Genomic DNA, 17,409 nt, shown 5'->3' on the forward strand with positions numbered 1-17,409 from the left:
GACATATGCAGCCCTGGAATACTGCTCCTGATCTTTGCTGCAGCTCCACTCATTAAAGCAGTGCTGCAACACGCCCCTTCTGCTAATGGTTCACTGACCTTTAAAGACATTTTTCTCACAATGCTTCCCTGCCGAGCATAACCCTTCCTGGTTGTCACAAGTGTTCTGCCACAAGCCCTAAGGCTTGGCTCTGTTGTGTTCTAACCTCTCTAGTTCTATTTCCTAGTTCACGCAGAGGTCTGTTCCTGTTTCCTGTGCTGAAGCGGAGTACTCTTCGTGTTAACTTCAGATCCTTGTTTCCTGAGGTCGGCTGCTAGTCGCAAGCAGCTGCCTGTTCCTGTCTTCTGTACTGAAGCGGAGGTCTCTTCAGTGTTGACTTCAGCTCCCTGTTTCCTGTGCCTGCTATCCTACCACAGCAAGGGCCTATCTACCGGTACCTGGGGCTCGCTGCTCATTCTCCATAGCAGTGGCCATGTCCTGGTTCCTGTGCTGAAGCGGAGGTCTTTCCAGTGTTGACTTCAGCTCCCGGTTTCCTGAGGCTTGCTGTCCTTTCTCTGCAGAGCATATCTATTTGGTTCCTGGGGCCTGCTACTCATTCTACATAGCAGTAGCCATGTCCTGGTCCCTGTGCTGAAGCGGAGTACCTCCCTTGTATCCTTCTGCTTCCTGTTCCTACCCTTGCAGAGGCCAATCTACGAGTCCTGAGGTCTGTAGCTCTCTCTCTCCTTGCACAGGCCGCTCTGGACCCTTGCGCTGAAGCACTGGTTTACCAGTGCTGCCTGGCGGCGTGCCCACTCCGGTCTGACTATCCTGTCCTGAGACCAGTACTATGGGCCATGGTCATCGCATGCGCAGAACCCACGCCCTCGCTCACGCTCCTAAGCTGAGGCGGGGAACCTCTGATTACCCGTTGCCGAACTCCTGCTTGAATAACGTTTTCCCTGATCTCTCCAGTCCTGACCTTGGCTTGTCCACTGATGATGCTACCTTCTCCAGCCCCGACCCTGCTACGTACGACTACGAACTGCGCAATCCGGATCAGCCTGCGCGGTCTAAGGTCGGTGCTTATAAAACCCCACCTCAGCAACGCGGTCCGACCCAGGTTTGTGGCGAGCCCAACCGTGACAGGTACATCCTGGGTACATCCTGGGTACATGCTGCAACATTTCAGTAACATTTCTGCAGACAGACTAATGGCCCATCGTATAAACCAGGGGGGCGCAAACTTTTTTCCCTGCGCCCCCCTGCCGGCTGTCCCCTCACTCCCGCGCCCCCCCCAACCCCAACTTACCCTCGCTCCGGCGTAATGACGTCACGTTGCCATAGCAACGTGACGTCACATGACCTCGCAGCGTCATTTTGACGCCGCGTTGCCATGGCGACGCCGCGTTGCCATGGCGACGCCGGGAGGAAGCCGCCGGAGCCACGGGTAAGTATGGTGTACAGAGGCCCTGCAGCTCCCCCGGCACTTAATTTAAGTGCCTTCGGGAAGCGCGCAGGGCCTCTGTAAACCCCGCGCCCCCCGTTGGCAGTCTCGCGCCCCCCCTGGGGGTCGCGCCCCACAGTTTGCGCACCGCTGGTATAAACAACGGGGGTCCCTGGTAGTCCCAGTCAAATTGAATGGGACTGCCGTGACCCCTGCTGTGTTAATCCGATGGGCCATTAGTCTCTGCAGAAATGTCACTGAAATGTTGCAGCATGTACCCAGAATGTACCTGGATCTTGTTGATGATAGCCCCAGATTTTCCAAGGCAAGTTTAAGGCAAGTTTTAGAATACTCGTCGGCGCACCTGTATGTACATCAACGCATTGTTATCCGTCCGTACATCGAAGGCGAGACAGTACAGGTAATTATGGAGTTTGTCCACGATTGCCCACTTGAGAGCGAGGAATTCCAACTTGTGGACAGGATAATTCTGCTCCCTGGGGGTCAAACTGTGGTTGACGTAGGCCACTGGTCGGAGGCCAGCTGGCTACTTCTGGTGCAAGACTGCACCTAGGCTGTTGAGGCTCGCATCTACATGGGGAATGTAGGGCTGCACGGGTTCTGCATACGCCAGAACATGCGCTTCCGTTAGGCTCCTTTTCAGGCTGTTGAATGCTGTTTCACAGACGGCCATCCACTTGTCGCCAAATGGTGTTCACGCGGGGGGTGGCTTTTCGCCCGGTATCCTCGGGGTATATTTTGAGAAGGTTGTTAAGGACCTTTGCTTGGTTGGAGTACCCCTCCACAAAACGGCGATCGTAGCCACAGAAGCCTAGGAATGAGCGTAGTTCCACGACATTCTCTGGTCTTGGCCAGTTCACCATGGCTTCTATTTTGGCAGGATCGGTGGCTATTCCATCTGCGGATACTGTGTGCCACATAGGTCATGGACGTGTGACAGAATCAGCATTTGTCTAAGGACAGCTTTCAGCCTCCTGGCCCAATCGATCCAGCACCTCCAGCAGGCGTTCCTCAAGTTTCTCCAGAGTCTTACCGAAGAAGATGATATCGTCCAGGTAGACCAAGCATTCCTGTGGATTCATATTCCATCAGACGTTGGAACGTTGCTGGAGCTCCACAAATACCTTGGGTCATATGGGTGAACTGAAGCCCAGTGGACACATGAACGTTGTCTTCTCCTGATCTTCTGCACTCATCGGTACCTGGTAGTACCCAGATCTCAGGTCCAATATGCTGAACAATTGGCTACTCGACAGCGCATTAAGAAGTTCTTAGCCGAAAGGTATATTGGTCAGGTATAGTGTGATTATTCAGGGTCCGATAATCCACAAGGAAAGAGAGAAAAAAAACGGAGCACTACATCCAGTGCTAGTCAGCCAAAATCAAGGTGATAAAGGACTGTATAGTCCGAAACGCGTTGGTGTACTGTTTGTTACCATGATCCATTAAATAACTTTATTTTTTTCCGTGGGAACGCACTCTTGTGGTTTTTGGCTGACTAGCACTGGACGTAGTGCTCAGTTTTTTTCTCTCTTTCCTTGTTCATTGATCTCTACAGATGGATGCACACTCTTACCCCTGGACCATTGGACACAGTGGGCTCACCATTTACCTGAGGACATACATCTCACGTGAGTTCATTCCTTTTGTTCTATACCCTGTGATTTGGAATCTGGACATTCATTGTATACTTCCCCCTATATTTAGATGTTATATTAGTACTGGACACCGGCAGGTGGTTTATATATCATCCTTACTACATTGCTACATGGGATATTTATATACCAGTCATACATCAATTGGGGATCATCAATTTCCAGCATCAACACTGATTATTGGAGGGGTACTCCTTATAAGACTTTGCAACTATACCACTGATTACTGCTGCTTCCTGTTTTGGAGCACCTTACAGCATTTGTGCTATCTCCGATAATCCACACACAGGCGGACCGACCTGGTACACAATGTGAACAGTGAACAGCTGGTACACAATGGTCACCTAGGACCCAGTGTCCAGCAACGCCAATGCGTATATGCCGTCTACGAGGATACAGATGGTGGCAGCCAATTCTACACGATGGTAAGCGTCCGACTGAGGTTTTTCATTGGGGTCTGGTGCACTCTCTGCGAGCGGGGAGGTTGTTTCTGCTGTCTGAACTTTGCAGATCATGGACTTCAGATGGGTCATCCTAGTTGGGGTTTGTTTTCTCCTTTTCTGGACAGTCCCGTGAGAATTGACCCTTCTGACCACAGCTGAAGCAGATGGTGCCACTTAGGTCAAAGTGGGACCTATAGGTAGGGGAAACTCTCCCGGACGTCCTGGACTTGGCTGGAGGTAACTTGGGAGGAGAATCCTCCTCAGTGCTATATGTCTCTTTGATCTTCGGAGCTTTCGCCCCCTTGGATTCACACTTGAGGGGCTCTTTGGTGTTTTTAGGGGCATGAAAGTATAGCTGGACTTCGTGCTTTCTGATGTGCCGCATTACGACCATGTATCTAGGGGGTGCTGCGGTGGCAGGAACACCTTGCATCAGGAGGGCTATTGGGTGTAAGGATAGTGATCCTTTCAGCATTTGTTTGAACCGGTACTGAGCCACCACTGCAGCCGAAATGATCTTCTTAGAGAGCAGCGTCCACAGGGATAGTTGGAGCCTGCGGACAAATGTGTACAACTCCTCTCCCTTGGTTGAGGAGTTCCACCAACTCGTGAGCGGGGACTTCTCACTCTGTGTCTCGGTGCATCCGTACCAGTTGAGCGGCTGGTGGTCAGAGGCATTTGACCAGCCGCTGTCTCGACTACCTCAGAGCAGGACCACTCTTCAAGCACGAGAAGAGTATGGTCTTTCCAGGTCTCAAACCCTTCTTCCCCCAAGGGTGTGGGCATTATCCCGGAGAAGGCCTTGAGCTTTCTGTAATTTTGCGACTGCGAAGACTTTGTTAGGGCCTCCACGAGTTGCGGTAGGGTCACTCACACTGTGTGGAGCTGCCACTTGATAAGCGACTATCCTTTTCAGGCCTTGGGCTAGGGACCTGCGTAGAACTTCTCACCTGCCAGCTAGGGGTCGGTGTCTCTGTTTCAACTCTTGAGGTGAATGTTACCTGGGTACGGGTAAGTCTGCCTGGACTGGTGTACTTGCGGGCATCCATTTTCCTGGGCTGTAGGGAGAGGTGGACGCTTCTGCATAATAGGGGACTGCTGAGGAGGTCCCCAGAGTGGACACTGTTGAGGACATGGGTAGCCCTGGATATGAGGGGGTAAATCTCAGGCAATACCTCCGATGGACTTAGGGCCTGAGGAGCATCTTCCAAGCATATTTCTTGCTTGTTGCCAGTAGGACGGCACTCCAGCGATAGGCATTGTCATATTTGCGACCTAGGAGCATGGTGTTGGCCAGACCCGGAGATTTTCTCGTGTGGTTGCGCACATCAACAATAGTCATGACACGGGGTACATGGAATTCGAGGGCACAGCCGTGGACCGCTTGCTGCGGGAGTACACAAATGGTGGGGTTATGATATGCTTACTAATTTGACTGTTGAGTAGGGCACTCCAGGTCTGAGATCTCAGCAGCGCCACCAATTGTTGCGCACTTTCCCCCATCCCCTGGGACATATTATGGCTACTGTGGTTATGGTGCGTTACCTACATCTCACAGGATGCCTGCTTCTTCGCTGCTGGGAGCCTGGGGTGGGCCTGATCCGTCGGGTGACAGCATCTCCACCTGTACGGGATCCTACTATGTGGGATAACCCTATTACAGGACACAATGCAGTAAAACACACGCTGATAAGAATAACAGTTTTACTGCATGAAAAAGAATAATAACAATATACAGTCCCACCAACTAGGCCACGCATTGCCATACCCTCCAACACCATGTACACATCTGGCAAGATAGTCCCCCAAAGTACTGAGGGGCCCTGGGGCACCCAACCACCCTGGTGTCCACAAGTAGCAACCTACCCAAGTGTGTGAGACAGTACTGCCCACAATTAACATGTGTATAGTTGGTGCACTTGTTGGTACCTACCAAGTACTCCAGCACCCGGTAGAGCCAACTGTAGATAAGGGCCGTCTTGTCCCACGCCGTCATCGTCCGTGAGGAGTCCACCTCTGCATAGGGTTGTTTCCAGCAGGAGAGTCCCACCTTTTATAGTCTCTCTCTCAGTATGGTGGTCTAGTCCCAGACAACCGGATCGCCAGTTCGCCGCGGTGTCCTGGCTGTATAACTCAACCTGGTACTATAGGGGCCGTGTCCCTAACTGATAGGCCGGTTCCTCTCGCAACCACAAGCTGAGGGGAAACTGGATCTAGCTGGGGCCTTAGGAGGTCTTTGGCCTAGTTCAGGGGTCACACACACCCTACCTCTGCACATACACACCCTACCCCTTGTTTGTCCCAGCTCCGACTGGCATGCTCCAAGCATGTGCAATGTATCAAATCTCTAGAGTAGGAAAATCCGGCCTTGCCATTGGCTGTTGCAGCCCAGGTGATCAGTCGCCCCAGTGCATCCTGGGGCTGTAGTCCCACGTGGATCTATTCTCCTAATGGCCGCTTTGCGCGCCTACACTGCGCAGGTGCGGCATCTTGCGCATGCGCGATCGCAACCAAAATGGCGGCGCCCTGCAAATAGTGACCGGGTCGCCTGCCGCAACTTCCCCACACTCTCCCCGAACCTCCCTGATAGGCACAGCTATAGCCAGAGCTAGTGGGCAGACGGGGGACCAGGGGGGGGCCCAGGCTATTCTTATATAACTGCTGTTCCCACATTGTACCATGTCACTTTATAAATAATAATAATATTTGGCATATCCCTGTATATTTTTCCCTTGTAAAACGATGTCACGCCCTTCCTTAAAAGGTATCTAGTGTATCGGTTTCCGTGGCTGTTACATGCCACGTTTAGAAGAATATATAGGGTTCCTACCTGTAGGGACACCTGCCACGGCCACGACCCCGACACGGCGTTCTGACCATTCACAATCCTGGCGTGCCCAGAAATAAATGGTTTAATGGCTGGGACACCGCAGCCTGAGAAAGGAGAAAACAAATCGCATTATTGTAAAATATATCGTCGTCTTCTCAGATGCATTTTCTTTTGTGTGACGTTGTTTTTATGCAGCACCCGGACACCTTGATGCATGGCACCCACTATACAGACAAGTCTCCCCCGCTGCAAACAGGTGTTATGGGTCCAAGTTCTGGTGTTTCTTTAGATCTGGGAGAAGTGTGAATATGTTGCACACGGGAAGGAGAGACGTGTGAAGAATGGAAAGCTCTGTACGTTAGAATTGTATGTACTGTATGAGCAACTATTATACCAGTCCCGTGGCCTAAGGGTGTTTGACCGCTTTGGGCTGTGGGCAAATTTCTGGGGGTCAAAGGACTCCCGGAGTGTTAATATTCTGATTGAAATTACAGAAACTAAAAAGCACTACAGCTGCAGCAACAATTCTGTCCCTGTGTCTCTCTCCGTGCCTCTCTCCCTCCATTTCTCCTTCCCTTCCCTCCATTTCTCCTTCCCTTCCCTCTCTCCCTCCGTGTCTCGCTTCCTCCGTGTCTCCCTTCCTCCGTGTCTCCCTCCGTGCCTCTTTCCCACTGGGTTTCTTTCCCTCCTTGTCAACCTCCCTCCGTGTATCCCTCCCTCCGTGTCTCCCTCCCACCATGACCCTGACACGGCGTTCTGACCATTCACAATCTTACCGAACCCAGAAGTAACCGGTTTAATGGCTGGGACACCGCAGCCTGAGAAAGGAGAAAACAAATCGCATTATTACAAAATATATCGTCGTCTTCTCAGATGCATTTTCTTTTGTGTGACGTTGTTTTTATGCAGCACCCGGACACCTTGATGCGTGGCACCCACTATATAGACAAGTCTCCCCCGCTGCAAACGGGTGTTATGGGTCCAAGTTCTGCTGGTTCTTTGGATCCGGGAGAAGTGTGAATATGTTGCACACGGGAAGGAGAAATGTGTGAACAATGGAAAGCTCTGTACGTTAGAATTGTATCTATGAGCAATTATTATACCAGTCCCGGGGCACAGGGGTGCGTGACCGCTTTGGGCTGTGGACAAATGTCTGGGGGTCGCCAAAGGACCCCCGGAGTGTTATTCTTCTGATTAAAATTACAGAAACTAATGCACTACAGCAGCAGCGTGTCTCTCTCCCTCTGTGTCTGTCTCTCTCCCGTGTCTCTCTCCCGTGTCTCTCTCCCGTGTCTCTCTCCCGTGTCTCTCTCCCGTGTCTCTCTCCCATGTCTCTCTCCCGTGTCTCTCTCCCTCCGTTTCTCATTCCCGTGTCTTCCTCCCTCAATACTGTCACGGCTGCCTTTATTCTAACACTTACCCGGATAAATGCGGGGCTTTTCTCCGTTTTGTATCGGAGTTTCCCGCGGCGGCCGCATCAGCAGATAAGCGCTAATGGCGCTTATCATTGAAAGCGCCCGAGGCGTGGGAAACCGGCCGAAAAGAAGCCGCGCGCCCTCATCGGTTTTAAAATTCCTGCGGTGGCGGTCGCATTAGGATAAAGGCGGCCGCCACTGTATCTCTCTCCCTCCGGGTCTCCTTCCCTCCCTCCAAGTCTCCTTCCCTCCCTCCGGGTCTCCTTCCCTCCCTCCGGGTCTCCTTCCCTCCCTCTGGGTCTCCTTCCCTCCCTCCGTGTCTCCTTCCCTCCCTCCGGTCTCCTTTCCTCCCTCTGGGTCTCCTTCCCTCCCTCCAGGTCTCCTTCCCTCCCTCTGGGTCTCCTTCCCTCCCTCCGTGTCTCCTTCCCTCCCTCCGGTCTCCTTCCCTCCCTCCGGGTCTCCTTCCCTCCCTCTGGGTCTCCTTCCCTCCCTCCGTGTCTCCTTCCCTCCCTCCGGTCTCCTTCCCTCCCTCTGGGTCTCCTTCCCTCCCTCCGGGTCTCCTTCCCTCCCTCCGGGTCTCCTTCCCTCCCTCCGGGTCTCCTTCCCTCCCTCCGGGTCTCCTTCCCTCCCTCTGGGTCTCCTTCCCTCCCTCCGGGTCTCCTTCCCTCCGTGTCTCCCAAATATGGGTGTATCTATATTCTAGATATAAATTTTCTTTTCTAGATTATTAACTCTGCGGGGTCCCTACAGCGTTAATCTTCTGACTGAAACTTGTCTCCCTCCATGTCTCCATGTCTCTGTGTCTCCCTCCCTGTCTCTGTGTCTCCCTCCCTGTCTCTGTGTCTCCCTCCCTGTCTCTGTGTCTCCCTCCCTGTCTCCCCAGCACTCTGGCTCCAGTCAGCTTGGGGATGGCGTAGTTGACCAAATATGGATAGGTCAGAATATGGATACACCCATATTTGGCCATCTACGCCATCATCTAGGCTGACTGGAGCCAGACTGCTGGGGAGACAGGGAGGGAGACACAGAGACATGGAGGGAGTTAGACACGGAGGGAGAGAGACACAGAGACATGGAGGGAGTTAGACACGGAGGGAGAGAGACACAGAGACACGGGGTCATGGAGGGAGACAAGTTTCAGTCAGAAGATTAACGCTGTTGGGACCCGCAGAGAGACTGCTGGGGAGACACAGAGGGAGACACAGAGACACCTCCCCCGAAAAAATAAGAGGATTAACTCTGCGGAGCCTTTACTTCCACAGTCCGTGTCTCCCTCCCTCCGTGTCTCTGCCTCCCTCCGTGTCTCTGCCTCCCTCCGTGTCTCCCTCCCTCCGCGTCTCTGCCTCCCTCCGCGTCTCTGCCTCCCTCCGCGTCTCTGCCTCCCTCCGCGTCTCTGCCTCCCTCCATGTCTCCCAGCAGTTTCTGTCTCCCTCCGTGTCTCCCAGCAGTCTCTCTGACTCCAGCCCGCCTGCATGATGTTGTAGATGCCCAAATATGGATAGGTTAGATACAGAATATAGATACAAAATAATGGGGAGTGAGAGGGGAGGGGATGGTGAGCTCTAGCTACTGTTTACGAGATGGTGCCAGGGGTGAAGGAATCATAGAACACAGAAGTACACTTGCCTAGACAAGTTGAAGAACCCCTTTGAACAAGCACTCATATGGTGATGAATACAAATAGTTAAAAAGTAGTAACCTTTATTAGTATATCTGGGTATAGTTAGTGAAATACGTAACACTCAACACACTTAAAACACGTATTAAACTGAATGCCTCTAAGTCTGGCTTATAGACTAATAGAGGTAGTGCTTGAAGGAACTAAGTTTGACTGGCACCAAGGGAAAAAGGTCAAAAAATAAAAATAAGATGTAAAGCATACATGGTGCCTCAGTGTGGTATATATATTAGTTGAAAGAGTCTGGTGTTTGTCACTGATGTGTTATGACACTCACACCACTTTCATGCCACATCTGATAGATATGTAATTCACTGACAGTATATATGGAGTAACTCAAGTTTTATTGCTGGTACATGTTAGGCCAGACCCACGTACTGAGTGCAGCCTAATTGGACTCTATTGTCAGGAAAAACACGGGGTTAAAATTGTCCTTCAATACAACGCTGGATACAATAAAATATCTGGAAGGGAGGCTACTGTGTAGCTGGGGAGATGAGGCTATTCAGTGGGAACTCTGGGTACATTGTTTTGTTATTTCCCACTAGGTGAACTGACAGTGGTGAATGCACACTTCAGAATGCCTTTAGCCAAGAATGAGCATAGCATATCAGTAAACAGTAGATGAATAATAAATTGCTGCTCATATCCCCTATGATGATAGCATGTGTGATTATAAACAGGCTAGCTGGTATGTCTATGCAAATAAAGCCATTAGAGATGTATGCTTGTCATTAGTGTACAGCTGCCTTTGAAAGAATCGTTCTATATCTGCGAACCTGGATAGATAATGTGGGTATATTGATGGTAATAGATAGCCGCCCAATTGTTTCACTCCATACAATAATTGTTGATGAGCTGACTGTATTAGCATAAAGAAATCAATCTCTATTACCACAGATTATCTAGGGCTGTTAAGCCCTGTTCGCTGAGTATTGGCGATAGTAATATATGGTGTCCTGCAGCCGCTCGGTAGTATACCCACATTAAAGAAGGGGTCCCTGAGTGGCTGCTATCTCGGAGCATTCAGTTACAGTGGCGACAAAGTTTATTAGAGCAAATGCCGCCGGTTCACCGGGACTTACTCCGGCTGGTGCTGAGAATAGTCAGCGCATCAGCCGCATCCAGCCGCGTCCCCTCCGTTCCCCCCCCCCCTCCAATCCGCGCGCAATTTATATACCTTCCCGACCCCCTAGCTGCGCCTGCTGTGCCCCTCTGCTTCCCCGCTCCCCCGCTTACCTCACTTCAAACCTTCAGGGGAGTCGGGGAAGCCGGGGAAGCCGGGGAAGCCGGGGAAGCCGGGCGCTCACGTGACTGTGACGTCACCGACGTCACGCGAACGAGCCGCTTGTCAACGCTTCTCCACGCTGCCGCCACGCATCCTGCCGTGCGGTTTTTGCTTTAATAAACTTTGTCGGTGCTGTACAGCTCCCAAGTAACAGCGTCTGTGGAAGCTCCACCCGGCATGGTGTATTCATGAACACCGCCAAATATTAAACTGCCGGGTGGAACTCTAAATAGAACAGAGGCTATTCTCCGCTCTATTACAATACAACAGACATCGCCGCACCAACACGCGTGCTGACGTCACAGAGGAGCGCCCACCGACAATCGTTTCGCGTCACGCTGACGCTTTCTCAAGGTGGCCCCGCCTCTACGGTTGCCAACAGTTTAAATAGCCAAGCGTTGCCATGGTAGCGATCGCATTTAGGTAAGTATATCAATTTAATAAAACGAGATGTTGTGTTGATATTTATTACTGTTTAAGTTGTTTATTTATTTTTGGCTGGCTGAAAGTGAAACCGCATTCAGAATTAGACCACTGTTTATTCAGGTAAGTGAGTGGTAGTGTTACTAGGAGACATAAGGTAACATGCTAGGAGAATTCAGACTGCTATGGCTATATGCTAGGACTGAATTAGGTTGCCCCTGCCCTAGAAGGTATCAACACACCTAGTGTAAACTTATGAAATACTAATGGTTTCTTTGCACTTACCATAGGCAGCCCTAGTGATGGCAACGCAAGTCAGGAGCCAAAAGAGAGTCATGTTCCTTCCTCACCTCTGTGTCTCACTTATACCATAGTATCTGGGAGGCTTCTTATACTGTCAGGTGACCAATCAGTGCTCAGCTCTATATTTAGAGCCCGTATGAGTGAGGCACATACCTCATTTTCCCATAAGGTTTTTCCACAATAACAATGAGAGAGCTCATAAAAGCTGCAACATTGTCTTGGCCGAAACCCTACATGGAAAGATAACACATAATTGCCCAAAGCTGCTTCAAGCGAGAAACTCCCTTAGGTTTTTCTTACTTCCTTGGTGATAAAGTACAAGGAGGAATGTTTTAGTGGGTACTGAAGCAGCAATCCGGGCAGTATTATCTATCTATCTCTATCTCTCAATCGATCGATCATTTGTATATATAGATCTCGATCGATCGTTTGTTTATATAGATCTCGATCGATCGATCCAGGTCTATATAAACAAACACAAACAAAGAGTAGCGCTAAAGTGTGAAGAAAACATCTCTCTCTCTCTCTCTCGATAAGTCATTTTAATAGTGCAAAGTCCTCTTAGAACGTGAAGTTCCGCCGAGCGCGATTCACAGAGCCGCGCTAACAGACACTTTGCGCTCTAAAACTGATTATTTTTTTTCAGGATATTTTTCAAAGTCCAACTTTGCTCGTACGATCAGCTGTTTGCGCTTATTTCTGCCCTTCTGCGGGATTCACTAAGCTACGCAAACCTATCGTACTTGAAAGTTGCGCTGAAATAAGCTCACCAGCTAAAGGCAGGTGATAAAAAAAGCTGGACTTTGAAAAATTTCTTTGTTTACATTTTTGCAGGCGCAACACCCATACAACAGGCCGGCGGGTGTCCCCGGCTGACCTCGTGGGGGTCCATGGCTGACCCCGCGGGAGTCCGGGGGTCCCGCGGGTGTCCACGACTGACCAAGCGGGGGGTCTCCGTGGGAGTCCGGGGGTCCCCGCGGACCTGCGGTACCAATGTTGTGCATCCAAAAAAATAAACAATATTTCTAACTAAATACACCCCCTTCCCCCCGCCCCTAACACATACAATACAGTAATGGGCAAAATGACTATTCTCCACATATGGATAATAATGCATTTGCCCATTTTAAATACATGAATCACAATAAATACAGTAAATACATATTACACTTACCTTTTCCAGGCACCCACGATGAAGGCCATCTTCATTCTCATCTTCGTCAGATCAGCCCCTGACGAAGCCGAAAGGAGAAACGCGTAGGGCGTGGTTTAAAACAACTGTAGAGCTAACACAGGATATCTGGGAGCAGTTGGTAGCTGTTGGTGGCTATTGTGCTGTTATACCATTGCTGTACATGTTTTTATGAGGAGGATTGGGACACTGGTCTAACAGTAAGCTGGCGGATCTAAACAGAACTCTCGCGAGACGGAGTGATGTCATCGCTTCGTTACGTGTCACAGGACGACCACAGAGGACGGGAGCAACCGGAGGAGCAGAGGAGTTTGCATGCGGCCGTGAATTACAGCAAACAGAAGGGAGAATCTGAACACTTTAAGCCCCAAAGTACCGTGAGTACTATAAGCACATTAGGTGCAGATAGAGAGACCCACGGGGTTCCTTACGTACGGAGTTAACATCCTAACTGAGGAGGCTCTGGGCACTATTTATAGTGCAGCTATAAAGTGTTTCTCCACTTATGGCATCCGGCCAAATTTCCTGAATGGTCACTAGTACACATAAGGATAACATCAAAGACTGTTAGAAGACCAGCAGAGTGTCACTAACCCCTGATGAGTGTGAGATGCTCTGAATTCTCAAACGTTTTATGAGAACTCACAAAGTGTGAGTTTTTTACTTATTGTTATTTAATCATTAATTTTTATTAAACTGTGTTACACTATTTGTGTGTTTTACTTCTCTTTCTACATGTGATATAACGCACGAGATTACGCTTGCTGCGGATTACAAGCTGCTAGATGTTCCAGATTCTTCATAATTGTTCCAGATCCCAGTGTGGATACAAGGCCTGAATATATCTTACACGCTGTGAGTGCATATCGTACCTTCTGGTGGTTAAATTGTTAGAACGTATTACCCTATGTTTGTTTCTCTTGTCTCCACTTGCGCCTAGGTCATTCTTTTTGGGAAATCTTTCATTACCAGCCCGTGGAGCGGTAGACCTTTTGGCTGCAGACTGAGTCAGGGAAAGTTAGATTGTGAGGGTATATACCCTCCAGTATATGTGGTTATTATAGCATTTTTTAATCTTTATGTGATTGCGCTTATTGTATTTCTTCATATATATATATATATATATATATATATATATATATATATATATATATATACACACACACAAATAAATGTTAAAGGATTATATAAACATGCATAAATAAAAACATGAAATCTTAATCTTAAAATCACCACATTGCATCTTGAAATTAAACCAGCAGCACTTGAAGAAATACATGATATTTCCTCTCCCAACAAAGCAGCACCTAAACAAATATATATCAAGTGTCAAACAATTGCATTTTAGTGTGTACATGATGCAATTAATCTGTGCATCATGAAACACTATGCAAAATCAATGTTCAAAATAACATAAACTATGAACAACATACAATGCCACCCACAAAATCAAATACAAACTAAGCAAGTAAACATAAATACATTTACCATCAATCAATGAATCAATTTCTAAAACCAATTACAATACAATACAAGTCAATTCTTGTTACATTACAAATTCAATTCTACAATACAATTCCTAAATCAAAACCATTGAGAAAAAGATTCAACTTCAAAGTAACCACATCATATAAAAATAACTATCAACAATAAGCCATTATTAAAACGCAAGCCCCTGAAATAAACTATAGCAAAATCATGATATACTACAAGTAAATAAATATCACACAACAATTCCTAACCAAAAATTCCAAATACATGTTAAAAACATAATTAAACATTTGCAATACAATCATTTATTTTCCCTGTATGTTTACCAAAAATAGCTAAACATTACATACAGGGGCAATAAATGAGCATAAAAAACAATGACATTACATCCAAAAATACAATACAGCCATTCAGTGTCCCTGTATGTATGTACTGTATGTATATCGATAGGGACATACATAAATTCAGGGGCATTAAATGGACATTAAAAAAAAAACATGAATAAAAAATAAAAAAAACCTGTAAAAGTAAAATAATATACTTTTCTTTTGTTTCCTTACCATTAGATGGCTGACACAGTGAAATCCAGGGGAACAGGAAGCACTCGAACCAATCCAAAGGAAACCATAAAATAATAAACCCTTACAATCCACAAAGGTGTCTTCTTTCCTCTATTTGTAATCCATTTAGTCAAAGGGGGTCTTCACCTGTATTCTGTATTCTTCTTTGTTCTGTCTTTTTCCGGGTCTTCTCTTCTAGCGCCATGCCGTGGTCCTATTCTATCTGTAGGAGGTCCGTCCTCCTCGGCGTCTGGCTTCAAAATGAGATGACATAGGCTTTTATAGGCCTATGACGTCACATTTTCATCAAATGGTTCCCACGGCCCTAATTGGTCCGTGAACACCATGTGAATTTGTAAAAAAAAAATGATGACGTCATTTAAAGGGAATGAAGCCAGCCAATCAGAATGACTGAGCTTCAATTGCCTTTAAGATGATGTCATCAAAACAAAGATGGCCGGCGACACATGGTACGGTAGCCAATCAGAGCGTGGGAATGAAATTCATCCATCCATCTATATCTATATCTATATATATATAAAATAAATTTTTATATTTTTGTATGCTAGAGTGCTGTAGTTGGGATACTCTTTCTTTCTGTATACACACACACACACACACACACACACACACACACACACACACACACACACACACACACACACACACACATATATATATACACATATATACATCAGCAACAAATGGGATATCCACATTCCTAAATAGTAAATTATAGGGTGGGTGCACTAGGGGAAAATTGAACAGAAAGAGCACATGTCTTAGCCTGCAGAGGGAGGGTGAGGCACAGTAGAGTCCCCAAATTAAATGCACTCAGCTCACCTACTGTATATAGTGACAGTCTACTAAGTAGTGGTAGAAAGGTCCATAATGGAACAGTATATGCCAGTATTGATTGCTGCTGGCTATAGCTTAGATAGGAAGTATGCGTGTAATTAATTATCTAGAAGCAAATGCCCCAGACTGATGTGGAGGGTGGATATTTATAAAGTTAAACAAAATGATTTAATTCGTTTATTACACAATTGCAGTGAACACAATATAGATGCTGATGATCAGCAGCAATTGGGTCAAACCGTAGTGTGTTTGTGTAACAAATGGCAGATTGATCAATTAATTGCGGCAATTAAAGCACCCTAATTGGTGGAATAGGAATAAGTGCTAGTGACATAAACAGTAGGGAAAGGAGTACTTGCCCAAAGAGCTTACAAACTAACTGATGTGTTACGTTAAAGGATGACATATTTTAGGACTGCATTGTAAATGTGGCCCTTAATCCTAATATTATATAGATATATATGACCTCAGTTATAGAAAAAACCCTATAAAGCATGAGACAGCTAAGATACAGGTTTTCCCCTCATGCATGAACACAAACAATTATAGAACCAACACACTGTATTGTCCAAAGCAGTTTCAAGAAAGTATCCAAAATATGCAAAAACATGCATAAAGCAGCGCACTGCCCAGGGACACAGATGTAACAAAAGTAAAAAATATATTTATTGACAGTCAGGCATAGCAAACAAGGGGGTTTAAACCCTCCAACGCGTTTCACACAACAAAGTGCTCCTTGATAAAGCACCTTGTTGTGTGAAACGCGTTGGAGGGTTTATAACCCCTTGTTTGCTATGTCTGACTGACAATAAATCTATGTTTTACTTTTGTTACACCTGTGTCCTTGGGCAGTGCGCTGCTTTGTGCATGTTTTTGCATATTTTGGATAGTTTGGAATTTATTCAGTGGCCGGACACGCCCGGAGGAATTCAGTGAGCTCTAGGAGTGGGTAAGATCTTCTAAGATATACTGCTATATGGATCCTTATTACTACTAATCAGGGTGAGTGCTGAACTTTATTATACCTATTTCCAATGAGGTACAGCAAAGTGTGTTATACATATTTTTTCTGTTGCCTTCAGGAGATTCAGGATTTCAGTGGCTATAGTCACTCACCCATCATTTGAGCCTTCACTGTTTTTACATGATTGTTGAAAATATATATAAAGATTCCAGAACTGTTGGAGCACCCATCACATTTCTTATCGAACTGTTTCAAGAAAGTAGCCTTAAGCCCTTAGTGACAGGGCGACATCACTGCCAGGTAATGCTGAACATACTGTTGAAATGGACTGGGGTGTCTCTGGAGAAGAATTATTAGCAGTATTCTGAATCCATTTTGTCTGTCATGTCTTGTCTCAGTATCCATGTTGTGTGAATTAATAGGTTAATTTAATGAGTTTTGCTGTCAGTAGATTTCACTGTCATGCCTGTGGCTCAACGCCCAGAATTATAGTGATAAGACATATTCTGATGTTGTACAGATATATAGGGATAAGAAGTACCCTGACGTATCTTGTTGTTGTACTGAGCTGTTTTGTTACAGTTTTAGTAACTTTTAGGGACCTTGAAAGTGATAGACGTAGTATAGGGAGAAGCCTGTGTGATCAGTGATTGTATGCGTCACGTCATTATAATATGCCTAGTAAACAATGTTAGGCCTGTTCTATAGAGTATGCGGCCGTGTGCGCATGCGTGCCTGTGTGAAACGCGCATTCACGTGCCGCACGCTTTGTGTGTGAATGCTGAGCTGTGAGATGTGAGAAGGTACTGTGTGTTTACTGTATGTGTATGTATATGTGTGTGTGTGTAATTTATTATTTACT

General features: G+C 47.2%; 1 protein-coding gene across 4 annotated transcripts in view; it reads right to left on the minus strand.

Annotated features, from left to right (window-relative positions):
• The window catches only part of LOC142470112 (chymotrypsinogen A-like), a 73,878-nt gene extending 62,315 nt beyond the window's left edge, over positions 1 to 11,563 (minus strand). For 2 of the 4 annotated variants that reach the window (XM_075577049.1, XM_075577050.1), the window contains exons 1-3: positions 11,465 to 11,563; positions 7,152 to 7,193; positions 6,376 to 6,479 (exon numbers count right to left, since the gene is read on the minus strand). In XM_075577049.1, the coding sequence (XP_075433164.1) occupies positions 6,376 to 6,479; positions 7,152 to 7,193; positions 11,465 to 11,516 (198 nt within the window). In that variant the 5' untranslated portion in view covers positions 11,517 to 11,563. The remainder of the gene's footprint in view (positions 1 to 6,375; positions 6,480 to 7,151; positions 7,194 to 11,464) is intronic. The other 2 variants (XM_075577051.1, XM_075577052.1) reach the window with 1 other exon arrangement.
• Positions 11,564 to 17,409: the final 5,846 nt, after the last annotated feature.

This window comes from Ascaphus truei, chromosome 19, assembly GCF_040206685.1.
Source record: "Ascaphus truei isolate aAscTru1 chromosome 19, aAscTru1.hap1, whole genome shotgun sequence".
NCBI classification, from domain to species: Eukaryota; Metazoa; Chordata; class Amphibia; order Anura; family Ascaphidae; genus Ascaphus; species Ascaphus truei.